At 39.7% G+C, this 25543-nt stretch overlaps 1 protein-coding gene across 3 annotated transcripts in view; it reads right to left on the bottom strand.

Moving 5' to 3' along the window:
* LOC140726800 (cullin-5) overlaps positions 1-24148 on the bottom strand; it is a 72627-nt gene extending 48479 nt beyond the window's left edge. Inside the window, exons 1-5 of one of the 3 annotated variants that reach the window (XM_073043644.1) lie at positions 24082-24148; positions 12864-12897; positions 11698-11807; positions 6327-6426; positions 5173-5349 (exon numbers count right to left, since the gene is read on the bottom strand). In XM_073043644.1, the coding sequence (XP_072899745.1) occupies positions 5173-5349; positions 6327-6426; positions 11698-11768 (348 nt within the window). In that variant the 5' untranslated portion in view covers positions 11769-11807; positions 12864-12897; positions 24082-24148. Of the gene's footprint in view, positions 1-5172; positions 5350-6326; positions 6427-11697; positions 11808-12863; positions 12898-23535; positions 23575-24081 lie in introns of those variants that run through there. The other 2 variants (XM_073043643.1, XM_073043642.1) reach the window with 2 other exon arrangements.
* Between the last annotated feature and the right edge of the window lie 1395 nt (positions 24149-25543).

Here is a 25543-nt window from a genome sequence, read left to right as displayed (position 1 = left end):
AGAAAATTCAAGGTCAAGTCAATCATCTTCATGAAAACTTGCACAGGAAATCAAGTTGCATTTCTCAACAAAGTACAGCCCAAAGGAGCAGGTAAAAAGGGTAAATTAATATTTCTCCCCCCCCACAAACCTTTAAATACTATATTATATACTTTTTATATTAAGTTCAGATTGATTTGCTATATTCAAATTAATAAGCTTTGTCAAATATAAAAGATTAAGCTGTCTCATCATTTACCTGCACTATGGAATAGCTAATAAAATTTTTCAAAAATATTCTAACATGCCCCATTAGAGGCAATTAAGAAACTCTTAGATAGGCACATGATGATAGAAAAATGGAGGGTTATTTAAGAAGGAAGTTAGATTGATCTTAGAAAAAGTTAAAAGGTCAGCACAATATTGTGGGCCGAAGGATCTCTACTGTGCTTTAATGTTCTATCGATCAGTCATATGTCACATCATAACAGTAACTTTTAGAGCTTCACTAATCTGCCTCAGTGACCATGTTTCACACCACAGGGTAAAAAAGACATCCACAGGTCTGAAGGTTAATGTCTAACAAAATAAAACATGAAAATCTGACAATTGGTGGAAAAAGTGCAGGAGAAACAGAACAAGCCAGTAACAACAAGGATTACTCCACACTGAAGATACTATCATTGCTTATAAAGAGACAGAAGGCAACACTGGATGTTAGAAGCAGTACTTAACTGCACTGATACCCTCTCATGCACCCTACCTGCTACAATCATGTAATGGCAGAAATGAAATTATGCAGAACTCTTGTCAAATGTGAACTAGCTCAGAAATTGTTATGATTCAACATCTGCCACAGAATGAGAATCAATTCATTTTCACTTTCTTATATGACATGAAATTTGTTGTTTTGCAGCAGCAGCAGTACAATGCAAAAGTATAAAATTACCATAAAATGCAAAGTAAACAGTGCAAAGAGAAATAATGGGGTAGTGTTCATGGACTGTTCAAAAATATGCCGAAGAGGAAAAAGCTCTTCCTTAATCACCAAGTACCTCTTGAACCTCCTTCCTGAAGGAGTAACAAGAAAAGGCCATGTTCTGGGTGGTGGCGAGTGTCCTTAATGACAGCTGGCACCTTCCTCAGGCATTGTCTTTTGATGCTGTCCTAGATGCTGGGAGGGTTATGCCTGTGATGGAGCTGGCTGAGTCTACAACCTTCTGTAGCCTCTTGTGACTCTGTGCATTGGAGCCTCAATACCAGGCAGTGATGCAACCTTTATACATCTGTAGAAATTTGCAACATACCAAACTCCCACAAAGTACTGTAGATGTCGGATTATAAGCCGCTACTTTTTTCCCACATTTTGAACAGCTTTGAACACTGCGGCCTTTAATACGGTGCGGCTAATGCATGATTTTTTTTCATGCCGCCAAAAACATTTTGCCTCGTAACAGTAGGCCAATAAAATTGATGAGTAGTTCACAAGAGGTCCAATGAAATTGTACGATAAATCAAGCGCACTTTCACAATTATTGTAAATCAGTCATTTGTACTCACCCTCATCAACATGGAAAACACTCGAAGAAAAGCATTGTGCTGCCTTTATGGCAGTTATTTAGTTTATAATATTTTCGCTTAGTAATTCATTTTCTAGTTAAAGTTAGAAGTGTTTTAACTATATTTGTTTTCTGTACTACATCGCGGGATGCTATGACGTCACACCCGGTTTCGCCGCGTCTTGTGGGAAATACCGGTTTGCGATAAACGGGAAGGAGGGGGGCGAGCGCATTACGCGAGCGGCATTAGATCTGAGCGAACGCTGCTTTTAAGTTAAAGGCGATCAATAACTTTTCCTGGTAGGCTGCAGTATATATATTTTTTACCAGTCGTTAGGAGATATTGGAATGTTGTTCAGTAAAAAAGTATACGCAACGTATATTTAAAAGTAGCCGCGTTACAGGCACGGTTCGAAAAAAAGCATTTGCAATATGTATTTGTTTATGTTACCATATGGATTTAATTAAAAGTTAAAAAATCCTCACGTGTAATATCTTTCTGTGTAAATATCTCATATTACAACGTGGGACACCTGCGGCCGAAAATCCGGTGCGGCTTGTACAAGTACAAAATTGATTTTCTTTCTAAAATTAGAGCCAGCGGCTTTTAATCAGGTGCGCTCTGTAGTGCGAAATCTACGGTAGATTTCTGGCAAGCCTTGTGATTGTATTGAGCCCAGGACAGTTACGCAAAGATGCTAACACTAGGAACTTGAAGCTGCTCATCGTTTCCATCCCTCAACGAGAACTGATGTATGTTCTGCCAACTTCCCCTTCCTGAAGCTGACAATTAATTCCATAATCTTGCTGAAATTGAGTGAGATTTTTACAACAGCATTCAACCAGCCGATACATCTCATTCCTATATGCCTCCTTATTGCCATCTGAGATTATAACAGATATGCAAATTTATAGATGGTATCTGAATCAGAATCAGGCTGATTATCACTGACATGTCATGAAATTTGTTATTTTGCAGTAGCACACTACAATACACAATAAATTACTGTTACAATATGAAATATATTAAAAATAATTAGTACCAAAATAGAGGAAAATATTAAGGTAGTGTTCATGGACTTTTCATAAACTTGATGGCAGAGGGAAAGAAGCTGTCCCTAAAACACTGTGTATATCTGCAGGCTCGTCTGCCTCCTCCCTAATAGTGACAAAGAACTAAAGAAGGAATCTAATAGGAGAGGAGATTAGACCATGACAGAAATGGACGGAGGCCACTCTCTTCTCCTATCAGATTGATTCTTCTTCATCTCTTTAACCTTTTCTATTTTTCACTTAATTCCTCCCCACTCACCTACCTTCACCTATCGCCTGCCTGTACTCCTTCCCACTTTCTTATTCTAGCTTCTTCCCCCTTCATTTACAGTCTTCATGAAGGGTCTCAACCCAAAATATCAACTGTTTATTCCTCTCCATCCATGCTACCTAACCTGCTGAGTTACTCCATCGTTTTATCTGTGTGTTACGCTCATCCATAACTCATACCCTGACAGCCCCAAGTTTAGTGCTACAGAAGTGCCAAAAGCTCCAGATGCATCATCCCTGGGAGAGGAAGGATCTTCAAAGGGCTACATCTTGACTGAAAGACTGGTCCAGGACAGAGAACTCCAGTGAGCTGTTGTCCACAGGCTATGCCCCAGTAGGGGTGATAGGCTAAAGGAGAAGATGCTCATCCATGCAGGTTTTAATTAATTTGGTGATACCTGTGAAGAAAAATCCCTGAATACAGTCCAAGTCAAACAATTCAAAGCAGCTTGTAAGGGCTCCTCTGCCTCTCTTGACCCTACCTTCACGAAGGCCTAGGGTGGAGTGCCGCATTCAGAATGCTGGGGTGAGTTAAATCCCTCGTGTAATACATTATTAACCAAAGGTTTCACTACAGCCCTAGCCGATACAGACTTGTCTCAAGCATAGCTATGTCACTACACATGTGCTCTTCAACCTCTTTTTGCTGTAAGTCTGGCTACCCCAAGGATACAGTTAGAAGTGGAGTCCTTCTTGGTCTTCATGTACAGCAATCAGCAACAGTGAATCATGACTTCCTACTGCCCGTTTGTGTTCCTGTAAACGAGTTGAGTTTACATCCTGTCTGGCCAACGTAGTTCTTGTTGGAGTCTTCCAATGTAATCCTGCAGACCACATTGCTTTTGTCAGTTGTCTTTACAGGTACCATGGTTCTTGAGACAAACTTCCTTCAAGTCACTGTTGGTTTGTGAGCGATTGCAATGTTGTGAGATTCGAGCAGTCAAGCTGTCATTTCTGATATATTCTTGATGTAGGGGAAGATCACACGTCTCAATGCGTGATGAGTAAGTTATGAACGACTTTCTCTCCTTAATAACCATCTCCTGATGTAGTCGCAAGCACCTCGCAGAGTGAAACACCAACAAATGCACATTAAGGATGCCACCTTGAATGTGATGAAACTACTGCAAGCTAATTGCCAAGCTCAGCAAACACCTCAACATCAAATGCCTCAACCCGAGCTACCAATATTCACCATCCAAGATAAGGAAATTGTTATTTTAGAAATTTATGTTTAAAATAATCCATATAAATTAGGTATCAATAGAAAAGACTGACATCAGTTTCCAAAGAAAATCTTTCAAATGGCCTCTTGCTATGAAATGACAGCCTGTAATTGAACTAGTTTACTAAGCAGTTTTCTGTACCAGCAACCCCCACATTATGAGCATTCAGGATACAGAAATTCTCCCTTACAGAACTCACAAATCAATATTCTTGACACATGCACAGATGACATGGCTTTGCATTACAGAAAGTCACAATATTGCCCATTTTTTAGGAATGCAACACCCCTATAATACAGGGTTATGCATAAACTTTGGGCTTATTTCCCCCTCCGTGAATTCTACTGGAGCAAGTTTTCATTCTGCACATTAAATTTTTAGTAGCGATTTGAAGATTTTGAGAGAGAGTGCAGAGGAGATTTACCAGGATGCTGTCAGGATTAGAGAGCATGCCTTATGAGGATAGGTTGAGTGAGCTTGGGCTTTTCTCCTTTGACCAAATGACAAAGAGATGACTTGACAGAAATGTATAAGATGAAAGATGTAAGCTTTTAAAGAAGTAAAAAATAAAATACTAAACGAGCCTAGAATATGGAGCTTTTGTGACGTGGAAAGACTGTTGCTAGGTTTTTTCTTTGCTCCCACTCTCCGCAGTAAAACACAAGTGGCTGCTAGGCAACTTTAAAGTTATAACAGGAATGGGCAGTGTACATCGGGACAATATTTACATTAAGCTAGCACATATAGAATGAAGGTGACTGACAGATGAGCCAAAAAAATGAAGAAGAATTCCTTGTTTTAAAACAAAAAAAAACATTGGATTACAAAATGAGGGAGAGTTAATTGCAGCATTTAAAAGGTACCTAAAATTAAAGATCTTGCAGAACCTCGGGGAGAGGATAGAGAGAGCTGTATTGCTCCTATATCTTATTGGTACAGATAAAAATGATCATAAACTCCTTCCATATTGCAGTCATTCTGTGATTCTGCAACTGCAGTGGAACTATATTCCACTGAAGCTACATTTGATAAATTTAAAAGATTAAGGAAATATATTGAATAACATTAAATTCACATGTTCCTACCTTTCTCACAATACTGTCTTCTACATTGGATTTCTTATTACTGCCCTGTTTGCCCATTAATGTAATTTCTAACTGACAGAAAGGCTTGGGCAAAATGTCACATTGTGTGAAGAATTTTCGCCATTCTGCAATGTAGGCTTTCAATAGAGCAGTGTCGTCCTGATGACTCAGCACCCTCTACAAAAGAAAACATAATTAACATATTACATCAGTTCAGGCAAAAATAGTTGGGTGTATAAAGGTTAACTGCAAACAAATCTGTTTTAAAGGGAAGGAGACTTTGCCATGACACAGTAAAAGCGATAGCTAAACCAGCCACATAACCATTTCCTAATACTAGTACAACTAAAGAACACTTTAACGAGTTTCAATTCTTAAATCTTTAAAAGAATGATAATTTCCTTGTGCAGGAGGCAATAGAACATGGATGAGGAGAAGGCCAATACACAATTAGAGTATGGGAATCGTGCTACCTAACATTGTACTACAGTTGTGAGCAGCAATATAGTGAGGGCCAGACCCAGAAATAACAATTTCTTCAGTTGAGATTTCTCATGACTGCCAAATACAGAAATGTCACATTGTTTTTCAACTATAATGCACTTCGAGCAAAGTCTAAGAGAACAGTGGAGTTAGCAAGAGATGAGGTGATTATATGATTATCATAATCAATTATGAGGCACTGAAGATCAAATGCTTTCAATAAGCAATTCCTTTCTTAAATTTAGCATATAATCCCTCAGCTGCCTCCCTTGCTACTGAGTACCCTCCCCACCATCCCTTTTATCTTTACTCCCCACCCCCCAAAGAAACTCCTACTGTCCCCAGGGAGGGCGATATCACCCACTTTGGAAACCACAGCCATAGAGCAATGAGAGGAAGAATTAGACTGCCAAGATTGCTCACCAGGGAGCCAGCATAAACCCTATGAGCCAATGGACTCCTTTTGTATTGTTATGGATAGTAAATTGATTTCCACACACCAGTGTACTTGCATACTATACTTACTGCAATGAATTTTAGCTAATTTTTATTACTTTTAGTACAAACAAATTTAACAGATGTAGTACAATAGGAATTTTACAATTGAGTATACTTGTTTTTGTGTAGATAACATAACAATCAACAAAAGAACAACTAAGCCACAAACTTACAGCTTGAGCTTGTTTGATAAAATCTAAAATATCTTCCTTGAGAGCCTGATGAATTTTTGCTGGACCTTTATCATCCCACAAACAGACAGCGTGAACATCTCTATAAAGTAACAATAGAATTTTCAATGCAAAATTCTGCAAAATGTAAGAAATGTTAATTTCAATGAAATTATAGCAGAGGGTACCTAGAAAAAAATTAATATGTTTGCCTTACATTAACACATTTTTAAAAATTGATATGACTATAGAAGACAGACAAATAGAAACTCACAAGAATTAAAATTAAGGATGATTTTCTTTTGTATTTTGTGCTATAATGTACAAGTCACCTGCGACTTAAATTGTGCAGTCAACTACAAAGTGCTAACATTAGGCGCCCACATCAAAGAAGGCACATAAAAACCCTGGTGGAGTGGAATTTCCTTTTTCAGACATTGGCTGTGTCAGGTATTAGTTGCAAAGAGACTACAGGTACTCAACAATACTTTCATCATCATGTTCTGTGAGCATGAAATTCCATTTAAGAATTTTCAAACAGCAAACCATAAGGCAAAAATGCAACATTTAGCCTTTGTTTACAGAGCATAAAAGGTAGAAAATGAAACATTAACACTTTATAAAAATAATATTTTTCAAATCAGTCATGCCTTATTTTTCGAAGGAATTTACAATATAAATGCATTAAACCTCTTTTTCAGGCCAGAGTAAATCTCATACATTTCTATACAATAAAATATTTAAGATATTTCACAGCAAAAACACTCTGCAAATACTAGAACTTAACATCAGTAATTTCCCTGGGATATACTAGCACCTGTACAAGACTTGGTTAGTAAGTCTGCAGATAACACTAAAATAGTTGAATAGCTTTATCAAGAATTACAGGGGATCTTGATCAGCTGGGTCAGTGGGCCAAGGTTTGGTAAATAGAATGTAATTCAGATAAGTGTGAAGTGTAGCATTTTGGAAAGTCAAATCAAGGTAGGAATTCAGAATGAATGGTCAGGAGTGTTGTAAGTTGAACTACATGATTCCCTGAAAGTGGAGTCAAAGGTAGACAGAGTGGTGAAAAAGGCATTTAGCATGCTGGCCTTCATCAATCAGGGCTCTTAGTATACGATTTAGAATATGCCAATTCAGTTGTACAAGTCACTGGAAAGGCAACATCTGGAGTTTCTCTACAGTTTTAGTCAGCCTACTAGAGAAATTATGTCATTAAATTGATAATGATGCTGAAATTGTTTGTCCAGAACTCATGCGATTGAACAGGCTTGGACTTCATTTGTGGGAGCTCAGGAGATGAGTATGAGATTATGAGTGGAATAGATAGGATGTATACACTGTATATCATTGGAAAATGATGCTAGAGTAGTAGTAATGGGGAGCAAAGATATAACAGATGAACTGAATAAGTTTTGCTTCAGTCTTCACTGTGGAAGACACCAGCAGCATGGCAGAAATTGAGCATCGGGCACAGAAGCGAGCATAGTCGCTATTACCAGGGAGAAAGAGAAAAAGCTGAAAAGTCAGAAGGTGGATAAGTCACCTTGACCAGATGGCCTAAATCCCAGGATTTTCGGAGTTAGCTAAAGAGATTGTGGAAGCATTAGCAGCAATCTTTCAAGAATCACTAGAATCTGGAATGGTTTAGGAAGACTACAAAATCACAATGTCACTCCACCCTTCAGGAAAGAAGGGAGGCAAAAGACAAGAAATTACAAGGCAGTTAGCCTGACTTTGGTGGTTGTCAATATGTTAGAATCCATTTAGTATGATGTTTTGGAGTACTTGATAAAAAGGCCAAAGTCAGCATAAGGAAAAATCTTGCTTGACAAATCTATTGGAATCATTTGAGGAAAGAGTACACAGGATAAACAAAGAAGAATCATGGATGTTGGATCCAGAAGAGATTCACAAGAATGATTCCCAGAATTATAGGATTAACATACGAGGAGCATTTGATGGCTCTGAGCCTGCACTCACTAGATTCAGAAGAATGGGGGAAGGGGGGAATCTCATTGAAACCTATCGAATATTGAAAGGCAGAGATAGAGATGTGGAGAGGATGTCTCCTTCAGTGTAAGTGTCTTGGAACAGAGGGCACAGCCTCAGAATAGAGGGGTGTCCATTAAGAGCAGAAACCAGGAGGAATTTCTTCAGCCAGAGGGCAGCAAATCTGTAGAATTCATTGCCATAGACAGATGTGGAGGCTAAGATCTTGATTAATCAAGGCAGGAGAATGAGATTGAGAGGAACAATAAATCAGCAATTTCGGAATGATGGAGCAGACCTGGATGGACTGAATGCCCTATATCTTAAGATCTTTTGTCTTATGTTGTTTACTTAGATTTAAAGAAGGCTTTTGACAAGATGCCACAGAGGAAGCTAAACAAGATGTGGATAGACACAAAAGATTCCGGAGATGCTGGAAATCCAGGGTAACATGCACAAATGCTGGAGGAACTCAGCAGTTCGGGCAGCATCAACGGTGAAGAATAAACAGTCGTCATTTCAAACAAAGGGTCTCAACCTGAAACAAGACCCTTCACAATTTATTCCTCCCCACAGATGCTGCCTGACCTGCTGAGTTCCTCCAGTATGTTGCATGTCAAACAAGATGAGAACCCATGGCATAACAAGAAAGATAGAACAAAAATAAAAGATTGGCTGACTGGCAGGAGGTAAAAAGGTGAGAATAAAGGGGACCTTTTCTGGTTGGCTGCAGGTGACTAGTGGTAATCTGCCAGTGTTGGTGTTAGGTCTACTGCTTTTCACATAATATATTAATGATCTGGGAGATGGAAATGACACCTTTGTGGTCAAGATTGCAGATGATTAAAAGACAGGTAGAGGGGCATGTAGTACTGAAGAAGCAGGAGGTCTGTAGAAGGACTTGGACAAATGGGCAAAGAAGTGGCAGATGGAATATAGTTTAGGGGAGTGCATGATGAACTTTAGCAAGAAGGAATAAAGTTATAGACTAATTTCTAAATGGCAAGTTCAGAAATCAGAAGCACAAAGGGACTTGGGAGTCCTAGTGCTGGATACCCTAAAGGTCAATTTGCAGGTTGAGTTGCCAGTAAGGAAGGCAAATGCAATGTTAGCATTCATTTCAAGTCGACAAGGCTTTAAAGCAAGGTGTAATGCTGAGTATTTTTAAGGCATTATCCAAACCACATTTAGAGTAGAGTGGATTCTGGTTAATTGTGTTATCAGTTAATCTGACAGCCACTTATTGTTCCTAAAGAACAAAAACCAATCGAGAAAATAGCCAGGTTCCCTTTGTTTATTTGCGACACTGTGGCATTTAACTGGCACAAGAGACTTTTGCCAAACCGTTTCAAACTAGTATTAGTCACATGTTCTTATAAGGCTGTTAGGGACACCACACCATGCTTAGAACAAACAGTTTTTAAATAGTGCCAGTTGCATGTATTTGTGTTCAAAAAGCAGTGATTTTTGTCAAAGATAGTTGGTGAGAAATAAGAGTAAGAAAATTCAGAACTGTTTTGTGTTTCAGGCATTCAGACTTAGAGATGCCAAAAATGCAAAACAGTTCTGAAAATGAACTATTTTACTACTTCAACAAATTAGGCTATGAAGAATTTGTCTTCAACAATCATCTTGAATATTACAATAAAAAGGAAGATGTGGAGGATTTAATTGTCAGAAACATTGTATGAAGGCAGTCCATTATCTGCACTAGATGTCTGCACTGATTTTGTTCATTTACAGTTAATTTAAAGAGCACGGCAGCATACACTGGATGAATTCCTTGGTCAATAACTATTAGTAACTAATACACTTTTACAGTACTGTAGTAGTATTAGTGGTGTTTTAATTTGTGTATTTTATTTAAATACATAATTTGTTTACTCAGTAAAACAGTAGATCGACTTGGTTGCATGTTTTTAACTATTTCCATTAAACTTCAACTAATTGGGACAATTGCTTAATTAGGCCAAAATGGAATCATCCCAATGTGTCCCAATTAGATAGAATCCATGATATTGTGAATAGTTTTGGGCCCAAAAGCTAAGAAAGGATATGCTGGCATCAGAGAAGGTCCGAGGAGGCTTACGATAATGAACCTGAGAATGAAAGTGTTAACATCTCAGGAATGTCTGATAGCTCTAGACGTGTACTCACTGGAGTTTAGAAGGATGAGAGAGATCTCATTGAAAACTATCAAATATTGAAAGGCCCAGATAGAGTGGATGCAAAGGGAATTTTTCCAATAATGGTAGAGTCTAGGACCAGAGGGCACGTCTAGGAAGTATTCCCCTTTAGAACAAGTATAGAAGAATGTCCCCTTAGAATAGAGATACAAAGGAATTTCTTTAGCTAGAGGGTGGTACATCTGTGGAATTTATTGCAACAGATGGCTGTGGAGGTTCAGTCATTGGGTATATTTAAAAAGGAGTAAGGGTGTAAGGGTGTCAAAATAGTAATAGTAAAGGGTGTAATAGTAAGGATGTCAAAAGTTATTGGGTGAAGAGAGGAAATAGGGTTGAGTGGGGGAAAAAAATCAGCATGATTAAATAGTGGAGAAGTCTCGATGTGCCAAAAGGCCTAATTCTGCTCCTAGGTTTAATGATCTTATGGTATGAAAGCTTGGAGATCTGGGATCTTTGGAATGTTAACTCAAACCATGATTATTTTTACATCAAATCTTTACAGTATATACCTTACAGCAGAGGTCTACCCTAATATTTTGGACAGTTAGAATAATAAATTTTAACGAGCTAGAAAATCACCTACTAAAACAACAAGTCCAACACTTTTTGGGTCACTTTTAGAAGTGGAAATAAAAACTAAAAAGCACAGTGATCACCATTATTACAGGCAATTCAATTCAGAGCAATGGTAGATTACTCAAACAAACACATGTATAATCAAAGTGCTTGAAGTCATATGACAACTACTACACTTTATTTGTACCACAGCAATTCTAAGTGCTAAAATCATAATTCTTCGTCACAGAGTCCTATACCACAAAACTGAACTTTCAGGTTTTAATTTCAACTGAGTCATAACAACTACAAAACAATTACAAATCATCTCGACAAAATTTAAAATTTTTGGCCCAACATGCAGATGCTTCATCTCATCTGAAGGTAGCTGGTATCACTAAGCAGCTGGCATCTCAGGCCTGATAAGGGTAATTTAATTCTGATCATATTTGCCGCAACCTCTCCCACAAAGCCACAGATACCCTATCTAACAAATATATTGCACAACATCCTTAACTGGCTTGAATCGTGAACTGGCCATGCCATTAACCAAAAGAGCAGCCTCACTGAACTTGTGTTACATAAAAACATTCTATCCAATGCTTTTACAATCTCAATTAATTTAATGAAATACTCACGAAAATAAGTCAAACCACTGTTGTTTCGTTACAGATTCCTGTCGTAACAGCTTTAGGACAATGGGGCGCATAAGATCCCATTTGTCCTCAAACTGGAGAGAGCCTTTATTCTGTAAGAAATTAAAGACGATGAGCACACACAGCATTAATTATTAAGCCATTGATATCAGCATTGCAATTTGTCCACAAACACTTCTGGTTATGGACAATAATTTGGATGAGGTGTGCATTTTATACAAATTACAAATCGGAAGTATCCTTAGACACTTGCAGGTTCCATACTTTGAAAAAGGTGTAAGTAAGCCATTGAACAACTACACCACACCCTACCTGGTAGCAACCTCCATTTCCTTCCTTCAGTAGTAACTCAGTGCAAGCCACACAACTTGTGCCTTGATGCACCAAGCTGAGCTTGACTCATCTTTATTCCCCCCCAATCACAATATCATCAATTTTGCCCTGCAAAACATTACAAAGTATTTTGAAATATTTTCCACATTGAAATATGTTCTATTAATATTGTTGTCCCCCTTCTCCTGTGACATCACTAACCTGCAGTTATTCTGTCCCCATGCTTCCAATTTTAAAAATGATCATGTTCTTATCACTTAGTTCTTGCCTCTATTACCAACTCGTTCAGTATTGCATTTTCGCCCTGCCCCAATGACTCCTGTTTCTTTCACTCCAATCTTTTGTGCATCTCTTTTCTGCCACTCAACTGATTTCCTTAAGCCATCTGCATCTCATTTTCTTGAATTCCCTACTTAAAAGCCCTCCCAACCATCTTTTTCACCAATTTTAAAACTCTCCTTAAGGCCTACTTCCTTTTACTAATAGCTTGGATTACTCCTAGTTTTCTTGAAAACTTTTCTAACAATTTAAGCATTATTGCTGTTTTATAGCAAGTTATTGTTAATGGCTAGTTAGCATCAAATGATATCTTGCATCTGCAATGACACTTTTGCTTCCAGGTTAGAAGGATAATGGTTCATGGTGAACCAAATGGAAATCCCATTCATCCAGTTCTGGTGGATGTTAACGCTCCAATATCCCTAACTGAAAATCTATCGATTCACTCACTGCACAGTTTTTGGCTGATAATTCACAGTGCCTCTTAGAGGTCAGATAAAATTAATTTAAAAATCAGATACTGTTTGTTGTCTTACCCTCGCTGTAATTTTTTCCTCTAATCCTGTGCAGCTGAAAACACAAATTCAATGTGTCAGGAAAAATAGTTCAAATTTGGATTCCATACCTGCATGGTACATGATGCTGTGCAATAGTTACGGAGAAAAATATTTCAGTAGTCACAACCCTTCTTTATCTTCAACTGGTGTCAAAGTAGCTAAAAGTTCAAATTGTATTTTAAAATATGGGAAAATTATTGTATTTCCTCTCTGCTGGCCCACTCACACAATGGCTCATCCAAAATGGCCTCTGCCTCTTTTCACCAAAGCCTCAGTTCCCCGTGCTATCACTATTCACTCAAATAATGGCCACTACACTTAAACCTCATTATTTTCATTGGTCCAAATGAAACTCACATGCATCAAGACTTGCTCTCTTCAACGGGGTCCACTCTCACACAGATCTCACTATTGTTGGAAACGGGATGTCTAGCAACCTTGGACAATTACTATATAATTTTAATAAACCAAAAGTGTTGTTTCATTGCCTTGTGGCAAATGAGTATCATAAAATGGCAAACTAATAACAGTTGCTGCTTATTGCATACTATTGTAGAAAGTGGCCCTGGAAATAATGGATGCACTGGTGGTCACGTTGCAAAATTCTTTAGATTCCGAAGCAGTTTCTTTATGGTAAACTTAATTCCACCATTTAAAAATAAAAAAAGGAATGACGTTCCCAATGGCTGGTGAGTTAAAAATCGGGGGCAAGGTATCAGGATACAAACTCTGCAATTCCCACACTGGCCTTATTTGCCACCTCAGAATCCACAACTCTGAATGGAAGTCACTCGTCCTTAATCATAAATGACTGCCAGAACACACACAGTAACCTACAATGAGAAAGGTGAAGACCACTCTACAAAGTCCAGGTTACAAAGAGCTATGGTAGTGTAGAGGGAAGAGAATAACTTGCATTTACCCTATGCTTTTTGAAGCTTCAAAATACTTCACAGAATTTTACACACAATGAAATTATTTTTAAGTGAAATCATTGTTGTAATGTGGAAATTGCAATGAACGTTCTCACTGTTAGTTCCCATGATCAGAAATGTAATAAATGTTAGGAACAGTAATTGAAAGATAAATAATGTAGGATTTCAGAAATTACTTTTCTGTTCTTAAAATCAGTGCCTTGGATTGCAGACACAGTCCCAATTTAATAACTCATATGAAACAGTACCTACGAGGGTTGTTACTGAAATAATCCAGAAGCCTAAATAAAGCGAACATTTGAGTTCCATTAAAAATATAGATTATGAAGTTATCAGATCAAAAGGTACAATGAGGTCAATAGTGTTCTCACACAAAGTTAAAGAACCTTGAAATAAATTTCCAAAGGATAGTAACAGAATTAGATAGCAAAACTTAGGGCTGAAGAGACAATCAAATGAAAGTTATGCCAGCAGAGAAAGGCAAGATAGAATTAATTTCATTGAAGGATCAGATTATTATGAAAATGTTTATTTGCTAACCCATTGTCTGATTTTTACCAATTCACTTTTAACGTGCAGATAGTGAATTATGACCTTGAGTATTTCAATCCTTGCAAAGTATTGACAGGCTGCTTTTTATATAGGAAGTACCATTAGCAATATTGGAATGTTTAGAGATGATAGATGCCAATCAAAAAAGATCATCCCCACCCCCACACCCCATCAGTGGTATCAACGTTCTAATATGTTGGAACTACTGTCATGAATTTGTGGATGGTATTCCATCACTTTTCTGATGTACGCATTGTAAATAATGAAAAGGGAAGTCAGCCATAAATCACTACCTACAAAATAACCACTGACTAATAAACTTTTGTAGCACTGACAGCATTTGTAAGCTTTTGGTCAACAGACATCACCAGGTATTGCTAACAAGAATTTTGGTAAGGCTGATGCTACTGAATTCACAATAGAGATGGTCCTTATCTGATTCCTACATGCCTTATAGTCAATACCTGAATGTTCCCCATGTTTCAGGGGCCTGGGGTTATTCTAATCTCAGATGCTGATGGTACAAATGCTCTCTCTGTAGCTATGCAGGTTCCCCAAGGTACTCCAGTGTCCTCCCATAGCCCAAAGATATATGCAAGCTCATAAGTTAATTCGTCACTATAACTGAACCAAGAATGCAAGGCAAGTTTTGGACACTCAAGAGTTGATGAGAAGGGGAGAATAAAATGGGATTAATGTAACTGGAATGTTTGATGGTCAGCAAAGACCCCAGTTCTTGTTCAATATAATTCAGTGGAATGCCTGTTATGAAGCTGCAGAGGGTTGGGACTAGGAATCTGTCCTCAAGCAACTCCTGCAGAAATATCCTACATATGAAATTTGCTCCAACCACCATCAGTTTATGTACTTCATATAGACTCCAATCAAGGATGAATTTTACCCTCAATTTTATCGAAACATGAAAACTGCAGGACCCTTTGATGCCATGTTCCATCAAATACTGTCCAATAACAAATTCCACCAAAACTCACTTTGCAGCAAAGACTAAAGAAGTTCATGCAGAACCAAACAGGTAGGTGGCAAACTATTGGTAAATAAGTGCCTTGACAGTAATGTTCATAAAAATATCAATTTCCTGATGGACTATGGAGATGTAAATTTTATCTGTCCTCTTCAATGGTGCTGAATTTGACATAGTCTTTATAAAATCCAAAGTACTTCAATATTTATTGCTATCGTGTTGGAAAGACGAAGGTGAATTTGACACATCTGGTTGATAGCGAACACTTCAGCTTTGTTAACAGCAACTTCATTCTTTTAATTGGCATTCATGTGATAGGCACCACCGTCACTGCACATTCACATTACTACCTCTTAATCTGATCTTTTATTTTGCCTTTTGGTTATGCAATCCCTTAGCTCTAGCATGCATTTCTGTAATTTACAATGCATTGCAGATGGGTTGTAGCTACACCATATGGTACCTCAAAATTACTAAGCTGATTACTGTTCTTCACGACTCTGTCTACTCACACCTCTTACTCAATGATAATAGTAGAAGACATATTGACAACTAATCAGAAATTGCAGAAGAATACGATTTTGTTGCAGTCAGTGGCTCAGACTGACTCTTGAACACCCAATTGTAACTACTGGATCAATCCTATTTCATTAAATATTGGCGGGTGAAGAAAGGCCACAAAAATTATACAGAGTTACTCTGCCGAATACAAAGGTGGGCAAGTCCATTAGTCACAGGAATCCAAAGTATATCCTGTGCCCTTGCTATATTAGGTGAATCTTGAATGTGTTCAATAACCAAATGATAGCACAAGTTTGTAAATCAGCAGGTTTTTTTTGTCTTGCTTAATGTGAGGCCATGGGAGTCTAACAGGCTATGCTGAGAACTCCAAAACAATTTGCTCTTGATGGCATAGCATTGCTGTGGGTCAAAGCTAGTCCTCCATCACAAATAATAAACATGATTCAAGGACTCTGCTCATTGCACAATCCAAAGCAACTAAAGGTGGTTCAATATTTACCTTTTTATCTCAGTCTTTCCCACCATTGAGGAACCCAAGTATGCCTTCCAGATGAAGCAGTATAGTATACGTATTGCTCATTTTAGGGGAGATGTCACAGGTAGGTGTTTTTGTTTTATAGTGTGGTAAGTGCCTGGAATGGACCGCTGGGGGTGGTGGTAGAAAGAAGTACTTCAAGGATATTTAAGAGACTCTTAGATGGGCAACGAATGAAAGAATCTTAGCAATCTCAGGCAAGTCCCATGGTGGTGGTATCTGTTTTTACATAAATAAGAACTAGTGTATAGATGCATTAGCAGTGGCATCCCATTGTTCACCGATAATTGAATTCATTTTAGTGAAGTGCAGACCGTTTTATATACCGAAGGAGTTCACTATAATTGTGTTGGTAGCAGTATAAATCCCCTCCCCACTGCTAATGTCAGCAAGGCGCTGCATGAGCTCTACAACACCAGTGACTTTCAAACTAAACACCCTGATGGTATCTTCATTGTCACTGGTGACTTTAACCATGCTAATCTGAAAACAGTTTTGCCTAAATTTCACAAGCACATTGGTTTTGCTATCAGAGGTGAAAATAAACTGAACCTGGTTTATACTAACATACCAGGTACAGATAAAGCAGTCCCACAATCCCACATTATCTATTACGCTAATTCAACATACAAACCTCTGATTAAATGGGCCAAACCAGCTCTTGAGGGGTGTGAAAACCTGGTCTCAGGGAGCGATCTCAGCATTACAGGGCTGTTTTGAAAACATCAACTGGAGAATCTTAAGGGAGGCTGCTACCTATAAAACATGTTTACATCAAGGAATATGTGGTTTCTGTGACCAGTTACATAGAGACATGTATTGACTTGCCCTTACAAATCATCTGTGTGAAGGCAAATCAGAAGCCATGGTTTACTACAGGTATGCGCACGGCGGAAGGATTGTGATGCTGCCTTTAGATCGAGGGCATGATACTCTCAGGAAAACAAGAACTGGGCATTTCCACTCCTTCAGGAAGGCAAAATGGGAGCATACTCAGAAAACATACAACCACTTCTGCGATACCAGAGACAAAAGTTGCATGTAGCAGGGAATTCAGAGGATTACAGGCCACGTCTACCCTGCACATCAGTGACCAGGACGCCTCACTCCCCAACAAGCTGAATGTCTTTTATGCCTGGTTTGATACACAAAACAAAGTGCTGGTGAGGAAGGTCACTCCATCTGGCCAAAGCTGAGTTGAGGAAGACCCTGGCTAGGGTCAAACCAGACAAACCCCCGTGGGGCCCCAATAATATACCTGGGTTCTGAAAGATTGTGCAGCCCAGCTGAGGTGCTGACATATTTTTCAACATCTCTCTGGCAGAGGTCCATTGTACTTTTGGTTTTCAAGTCAGCAGCCATCATTTCAAGGACAATCTGCCTACATAACTATCGTCCAGTGGCACTAACATCAACCATTGTGAAATGCTTTTAGCAGCTGGAGCGTATTAAACTCTTTCTCCTGTCTACACTGGACCCTTACCAGTTCACATCGCTCAAATCGATCCACTGATGATGCCATAGCCTCTGTCCTGACCACCTGGAAAATGGGGTCTTATATGCCAGGCTGTTTTTTCGGTGTTTAACACCATCCTACCCCAGAAACTGATGGGGGAAACTGTCCTCGCTGGGTCTCAACACCACTCTCTGTAACTGGATTCTGTAACTTGTTAACATCAGTCCATGTGGGCTGCAATGTCTTTAGCCCCATCACACTAAGCACATTCCCCAGGGCTGTGCACTTAGCCCACTGCTGTTCACACTGCTAACACATGACTGCGTCATAGGATTCAGCACATTCCATGTCATTAATTTTGCAGATGACACAACAGTGGTTGGCCTAATCAACAACAATGATGAGTTGGAGTACAGAGAGGAAGTAGAGTAGCTCGTGGGCTGGTGTGAGAACAAACTAAGCCTGAACGTGAAGAAGACCAAGGAAATTATGGTGGACTTTAGAAAGATGCAGATGAACCATACCCCTCTGTAAATACATGGCTCTTCAGTAGAGACAATTAAGTACACCAGGTTCCTGGGAGTTCACATCACCTGGTCCCTCAATATTATGTCCCTGAATAAGGCGGCACAGCAGCATCTCCACTTGCTGAGAAAATTGAGGCAAGCGAAGCTCCCACACTACCCCCCATCTTAACTGAATTTTACAGGAGCACCACTGAAAGCATCCTGACAAGTTGCATCATCTGGATGGGAGCAGCAGAGCATTGGACCAGAAGTCCCTTCAAAGCTCTGTGAAAATGGCCGAGAGGATCATAGCGGTCTCCCTAGCATCCATCAGGGCCGCTGTGTATGCAAGGATCCCACCCATCCATCCAGCATCCTCTGACTTTCTACATTCAGGCAAGAGACTCCAATGCACAAAACAAGAACGGTCAGGTAATAAACAGCTTCTTTCCTTAGGCCCGCAAACACGAGGAAATCTGCAGATGCTGGAAGTTCAAGCAACACACACAAAATGCTGGTGGAATGCAGCAGGCCAGGCAGCATCTATAGGAAGAAGCACAGTCGATGTTTCGGGCCGAGACCCTTTGTCAGGATTAACAGAAAGAAAAGATAGCAAGAGATTTGAAAGTAAGAGGGGGGAGGGGGAACTCCAAAATGATAGGAGAAGGCAGGAGGGGAGGGGTGAAGCTAAGAGCTGGAAAGGTGATTGGCAAAAGAGCTGGAGAAGGAAAAGGATCATGGGCTGGGAGGCCTAGGGAGAAAGAAAGGGGGAGGGGAGCACCAGAGGGAGATGGAGAACAGGCAGAGTGATTGAGAGGGGCAGTGAGAAAAAAGAGGGGGGAAGGGGGGAATAAATAAATAAGGGATGGGGTAAGAAGGGGAGGAGGGGCATTAACAGAAGTTAGAGAAATCAATGTTCATGCCAACAGGTTGTTGGCAGCCCAGACAGAATATAAGATGGTGTTCCTCCAACCTGAGTGTGGCTTCATCTTGACAGTAGAGGCAGCCATGGATAGAATTTCAGAATAGGAATGGGACGTGGAATTAAAATGTGTGGCCACTGGGAGATCCCAGGATAGCCTCCAACCTGATGGCATGAACAAAGATTTCTCTAACTTCCGTTAATGCCCCTCCTCCCCTACTTACCCCATCCCTTATTTATTTCCTCCTCCATTTTTTTTTTACTCTCTCTGCCTCTCTCACAATCACTCTTTGCCTGTTCTCCATCTCCCTTTTGGTGCTCCCCTCCCCCTTTCTTTCTCCCTCGGCCTCCCATCCCATGATCTTCTTCCTTTTCCAGCTCTGTATCCCTTTTGCCAATCACCTTTCCATCTCTTAGCTTCACCCCACCCCCTCCTGTCTTCACCTATCATTTTGGATTCCCCCCCCCCCCCCACTTTCAAATCTCTTACTATCTTTTCTTTCAGTTAGTCCTGACGAAGGATCTCGGCCTGAAATGTCGACTGTGCTTCTTCCTATAGATGCTGCCTGGCCTGCTGCATTCCACCAGTATTTTGTGTGTGTTGCTCTTCCCTTAGGCCATTAAGTTTCTGAAATCACTGTGGCATCGCATTTGAAGTTATCACCAGTTAATCTGTTCTGTACCTTACAATATTTAATTTATGCACTTTGCTTTGTTTCTTTGTGTTTAATTCTTTCCTAAGTTATTGTGTGTTGTGTACACCATTGTGCCTTACACCCTGGTTTTGCTTGATGGTATACATATACCCCAAAGGGCCTACAATGTGCTGTAATGCCCAATTCTATGACAGAAATTCCATGACATTGAAAAAAACATGACCATCCATTCCCATTGTTCAGCCTGAACTTACAGTTGCACAGTTTAATTCTCCAACTCTCCAGCACTTCGCCTTTCTTTGACCTCTTAACACCATCACAATGAAGCCCAACATAAACACAATGTATCACACATCTCACTGTAGGAATTAATAAGGTCAGTAGGATCTACAGAGACATTAACAATCGACCGCCCATTGCCCTCGACTGATGTTGCCTGACCTGCCAGGCTCATTCAATGCTTTGTGTTGCTCAAAATTCCAACATCTATAGTTTTTTTGTGTCTCCCTGAGTACAATTATACACCTTCTTATCTTGCCACTGTGTACCTTACAGCACTTAGAACTGAATGCTGAATTCAAATGCTGAATATTGCAGCTATATAGGACCCTGGTCAGACCCCACTTGGAGAACTGTGCTCAGTTCCAGTTGCCTCACTACAGGAAGGATGTGGAAGCAATAGAAAGGGTGCAGAGGAGACTTACAAGGATGCTGCCTGGATTGGGGAGCATGCCCTATGAGAATAGGTTGAGTGAACTTGGCCTTTTCTCCTTGGAGCGACGGAGGATGAGAGGTGACCTAATAGAGGTGTACAAGATGATGAGAGGCATTTATCATGTGGATAGTCAGAGGCTCTTTTCCAGGGCTGAAATGGTTGTCACAAGAGGACACAGGTTTAGGTGCTGGGAAGTAGGTACAGAGGAGATGTCAGGGGTAAGTTGTTTTACTCAGAGAGTGGTGAGTCCTTGGAATGGGTTGCTGGCCAATGGTGGTGGAGGCGAATACAATAGGTTCTTTTAAGAGGCTTTTAGATTGGTACATGGAGCTTAGTAAAATAGAGGGCTATAGGTAAGCCTAGCAATTGCTAAGGTAGGGACATGTTCAGCACAACTTCATGGGCTGAAGGGCCTGTATTGTGCAGTAGGTTTTCTATGTTTCTATAATTCAACAATTTCAGATAACTAGCTTTTCTAGGTTCATGTCAGGAATAGCCAACTGTCATTAAAAAAAAAATCAACTAGTAACTTTAAATCAAGTTTTCAAAACTCATCTAATTCTGCAAGATCTGCTGGGTATTTCCAGGTACTGCAGTACTTTGTATCCACTGTTTCAGCATGTTTTTTCACCTGTCCTCAAACATCTTCAACTTACAGTCCTTCAGGTAAATTTGGTAAAATAAGCCCCCACAACTCTCTCTCAGCCAGTACCATCACCTTTTGTGTCACTAAAACTCTATTCAATTTCCAACAATCCACCTCTCCTTTTCCTCTGCAATTTAAATATTTAAAGTATGTTTCGAAATTCTGTTTAAAATGTCATCCATCTAAAATGTCAACTCTGCTTCTCTTGGCAAAAATATTGAGTAGCCTGCTGAGTATTTTCAGGATATTTGGTTTTAATTCTGATTTCTACATTTTTGCCTTTTGATTCAGAAATCCTTTCCCTCCTTCCTGCATTTAAGGTACACAGACTCTTGCATCTGGTTTGATTCCATCTTATAGCCAATTATGAGAAGTAATTATAAACGCTGCCCAGGTCTCTTGAGAGAGCATACATTGCTGCAAATCAGCTTAGTATTGTTATGTATGTGTTCAATAGTTTTATCAGAATTACCATAATCATATTCTACAGAACTCCATCAACTCTAGATATCCATTAATAGTAACATTTTAAAATATTAACTCAAGTTTATTTAAAACACATACAAGTGAAATGAAATGCATGCTTACTTAGAGAACAGAAATGTTCTAATGTTTTAAGTTAATGAATTCCAATTTAAGCTCATGAATTTGAAGGTGACTGTGTTTAATCAAAAAGTCAGTTGGAAAAACGAAAAGCACTTAAAAATAAATCACCTGTCTCTGCCTCAAGTTTACTGCTGGTGAGAACATGCACCATACACTTAAAACATGTCATCCAAATACTCTATGATCACTAGCAAGTATAAATATTTCCTTTCAAGTTACAGATACAAAATTAAGGAGGAACATCCAATAGTGCAAGTACAACTGCAGCTCACTGAAAACTGCAAAGTATTGGATGAGGACATTGGATGGCACAGCGCTTTACTGTACCAGTGACCCAACTGGGTTCAATTCCTGTCGCTACCTTTATGGAGTTTGCATGTTCTCCCCCCCACACGTGGGTTTTCTCCCACAATCCAAAGATGTAATGGTTGGTTGATTAATTGGTCATTGTAAATTGTCCAGTGATTAGGCTAGGGTTCAATTGGGGGATTGCAGGGCGGCTTGGCTCAAAGGACTGAAAGGGCCTATTCCACGCTGTATCTCAAAAAAAAATCAGTTATATTAGTGTGATGGAATTATTAAAATGATGGAAAGTATCACAAGAACATTATGTAACTGATTTTTCATTGAGACCCAATTGCAAATTTTTTTTTTAAATTCCCCCATTCCAAAACATTTAGCATTATACATATGGAATGCCATCAAGAATGCAATTTGTATTCTTCGTTCACCGAGAACCAAGGGTGAATAAGCCTTTGATCGCATCTCAGTCTAAATAGTAAATAAAAGTTTTAAAGCTGCCATCTCCTACTGCCTTATTTCTACTTGGATAATATTAATACAAAACAAAAACATTGAAAAATACATAGGCAAGTCAAAGCAGCGAACAGAGACTCCAAGTGTGTGAGACCTCCACCTGAAATTTAAAATCCTTGGTTTTAACCCTCAACTTGATTCTGGTGTTTACCTAAAATGTAGATCTTCCATTCCGCCAAGATGCTAATTATACAGTGTTTCCAACTATTTCTAATCTTGAGTCATATTTTACAAACGAGACACTATGTTCGCAATAATAACTTCATCCTTGGTCTTATTTTTATTTCTAAACTGTGAACTAACAAATGAACTCCTAAAATTCACCCTTCACCTTGTCACTACCAGAGACGCTAGATGAAAAAAGCAATTAACATAAATTAAAGCTCACTTACAAACAACTCCAGATTTAACATCTGCATTGCCCTCATACCATATCATACATGCTATTTTTTTTAAACGTACTGCACCTTACGTTTAAAGCCATCAATCCTAGCTCTACAACAAACTCCTCATACACAAAGCAAAACATGCTGATAGTTCTACAAATGCAGAACTATGGGGAACATCGGAAGGAAAGGCCTTTACAAAGTGATGCTTCTTTCCTTTTCGTCTTAGCCGACCGTTCAGTGCGACCCGGGCCCACGACCAACAAGGGGCCGCCATTTTCCAAACAACCCACACATTTACACCAGATCAAACCTTGGGGAAGAAAGCGAGCGGAGCTGACACAAGGCCAGGAAAGCTGCGACAAGGAGAGGGAGAGGTGAGGGAGCCGGAGCCAGATGCCGGGCCGCCCGCTTACCTTTAACAGATTAGACGCCATATTAAACTTTACCCAAGCCCTCGCAGTCTCTCGCGAGATTTGGGGCAGGAGGTAAACGACGGCGAGGAATTTGAAGCGAAAAGTGACAGATGAAGGGGGGGGGGGTGAACTATCTCCAGCACAAAAATATTCCTCACATTGTTCAAAGTAAATTTATTATCAAAGTACATATATTCACCACATACAACCCTGAGATTCCTTTTCTTGCGGGCATTCACCGTAAATACAAGAAACACAACAGCATCAACGAAAGACCGCACCCAACAGGACGGACATACGACCAATGTGCAAAAGACAACAAACTGTGCAAATACAAAAAAAAAGAAATAATATAGTAAGCAATAAATATTGAGAACGTGAAATGAAGAGTCCTTGAAAAAGAGCCCATAGGTTGTGGGAACAGTTCGGTGATGGGGCCAGGAGGCCACAGTAACAACGGTTTTATTAGGCACGTCCCTATTATTTCTCCCCGTCCTTTTCTTTCTACTTTCGCCACAGTCTAAACTTAGCTCGGCAACAACAGACCCATAACGGGCTGGCTCATGTGATCGCCGGCAACCAAGGACGACGGAGCCGCTCCTTCCCTCGCACAACTCCGACCGGCACTCCGCCGAGATCGCCTCCCTCCCCAGGTGGCAGCGGCCTCCGCCGCCCTCCTCCGTCTCGGCAGCGCCCCCTCTCCTGGAGGACCGCACGGTGGTTCCGTTGTCCCACCAGCCCGCAGGGAGCAGCGGCGGGTCTCCCACCTCAGTCTCCTCGTAACCACATTAACGCCCTCCATCCACACACACATCACGTTAATATGAAACATTTGCAGAAACTGCTTCAAGAAAAGCTCGGAGTATCATTGTGACACTTTTTTGCTAATTTAGACCTGGGGTTCAGAAGGCAAAACAAAAAAAAACTGTAGCGATCAGAAATGCGAATTAAAAGCAGAAAATGTTGTTTAAGTTATTGCCTTAAACCCCCTAGTCTTTAGGACTATCTTTTCGTTGTCTTGATGAAAGGTTAATTATTAAGCTCTCCACAAATTCTACAGGTCTGGCACCAAGAAATACACACTCAGTCCAACAATTTAACAGAAAAAAAATCTCTGCAGAATGCTTCCAGTCTGTATCAGAACTGACCAGTTGTAATGAAAGAATAAGAACTTGTAATGTTTTTTCCTCTTTTTCAACTCTCGTTTTTTCCTAATTTCCAGAAACTCATCGTTCCAGCAGCTGTGTTCCCCTCTATCCTCACTGTCACCATACATGTCCTGTCTTCACCACTTCCAGAGATCAGCCAGCTTAACAATTTTCAGCGCCATCTCTCAAGTGCCCCAAACACCATTTGTGGTATTCAGTTCCCTTGGTCTCCATTGTCAAAAATTCAAAATAGCAGGTGTTTATTCCTCCCTTTTAGCATGTTCATTGGCATTTCAGGAATTCAGGCTATATATGGTATGTACAAGAATGTCACCACACATTGAACTTCAAAGTCAGAACAAGTAATCAGATAAAAAAAATAGAAATCAAAGCTACACACATGATTAAAAACAGATGATGTAAATAAAATAATAGATCACAGTTATTGAAGGTCACTAACATGAAACCTTAATTCTAGTTATATCTCTACAGCTGCTAATTTTTATTTGTATAGCACCTTATCAAAGTAAAATGTCCTTTGATTCTTCACAGATATTGTATCAAATAAAATTCAACACCTAACCTCTCATTATTGTGTGTGTCCGGGGGTTGGGGGGGGGGAGGAATTAACCAACTATGTCATGGAGCCATGCCTTAGTAGTGACTTAGAAGGTGGTGGGTAGAGAACGGAAGAGCCTCAGGGTTGGGACTCTAGAGCATGGACTCCAGGCAGCTGAATACATGAATGGCAAAGGTGGAAGAACTAAAGTTAGATGATAGAGCCGGTGAAGGGATAAAAAATGTTATTGAGATAGAGAACAGGAATAGCAAGGGCAAAGGGGAATTAGGAAACAAAGACC

The sequence above is a fragment of the Hemitrygon akajei genome, chromosome 4 (genome assembly GCF_048418815.1).
Source record: "Hemitrygon akajei chromosome 4, sHemAka1.3, whole genome shotgun sequence".
Lineage (NCBI taxonomy): Eukaryota > Metazoa > Chordata > Chondrichthyes > Myliobatiformes > Dasyatidae > Hemitrygon > Hemitrygon akajei.
This window is presented reverse-complemented; position numbering and strand designations above follow the sequence as displayed.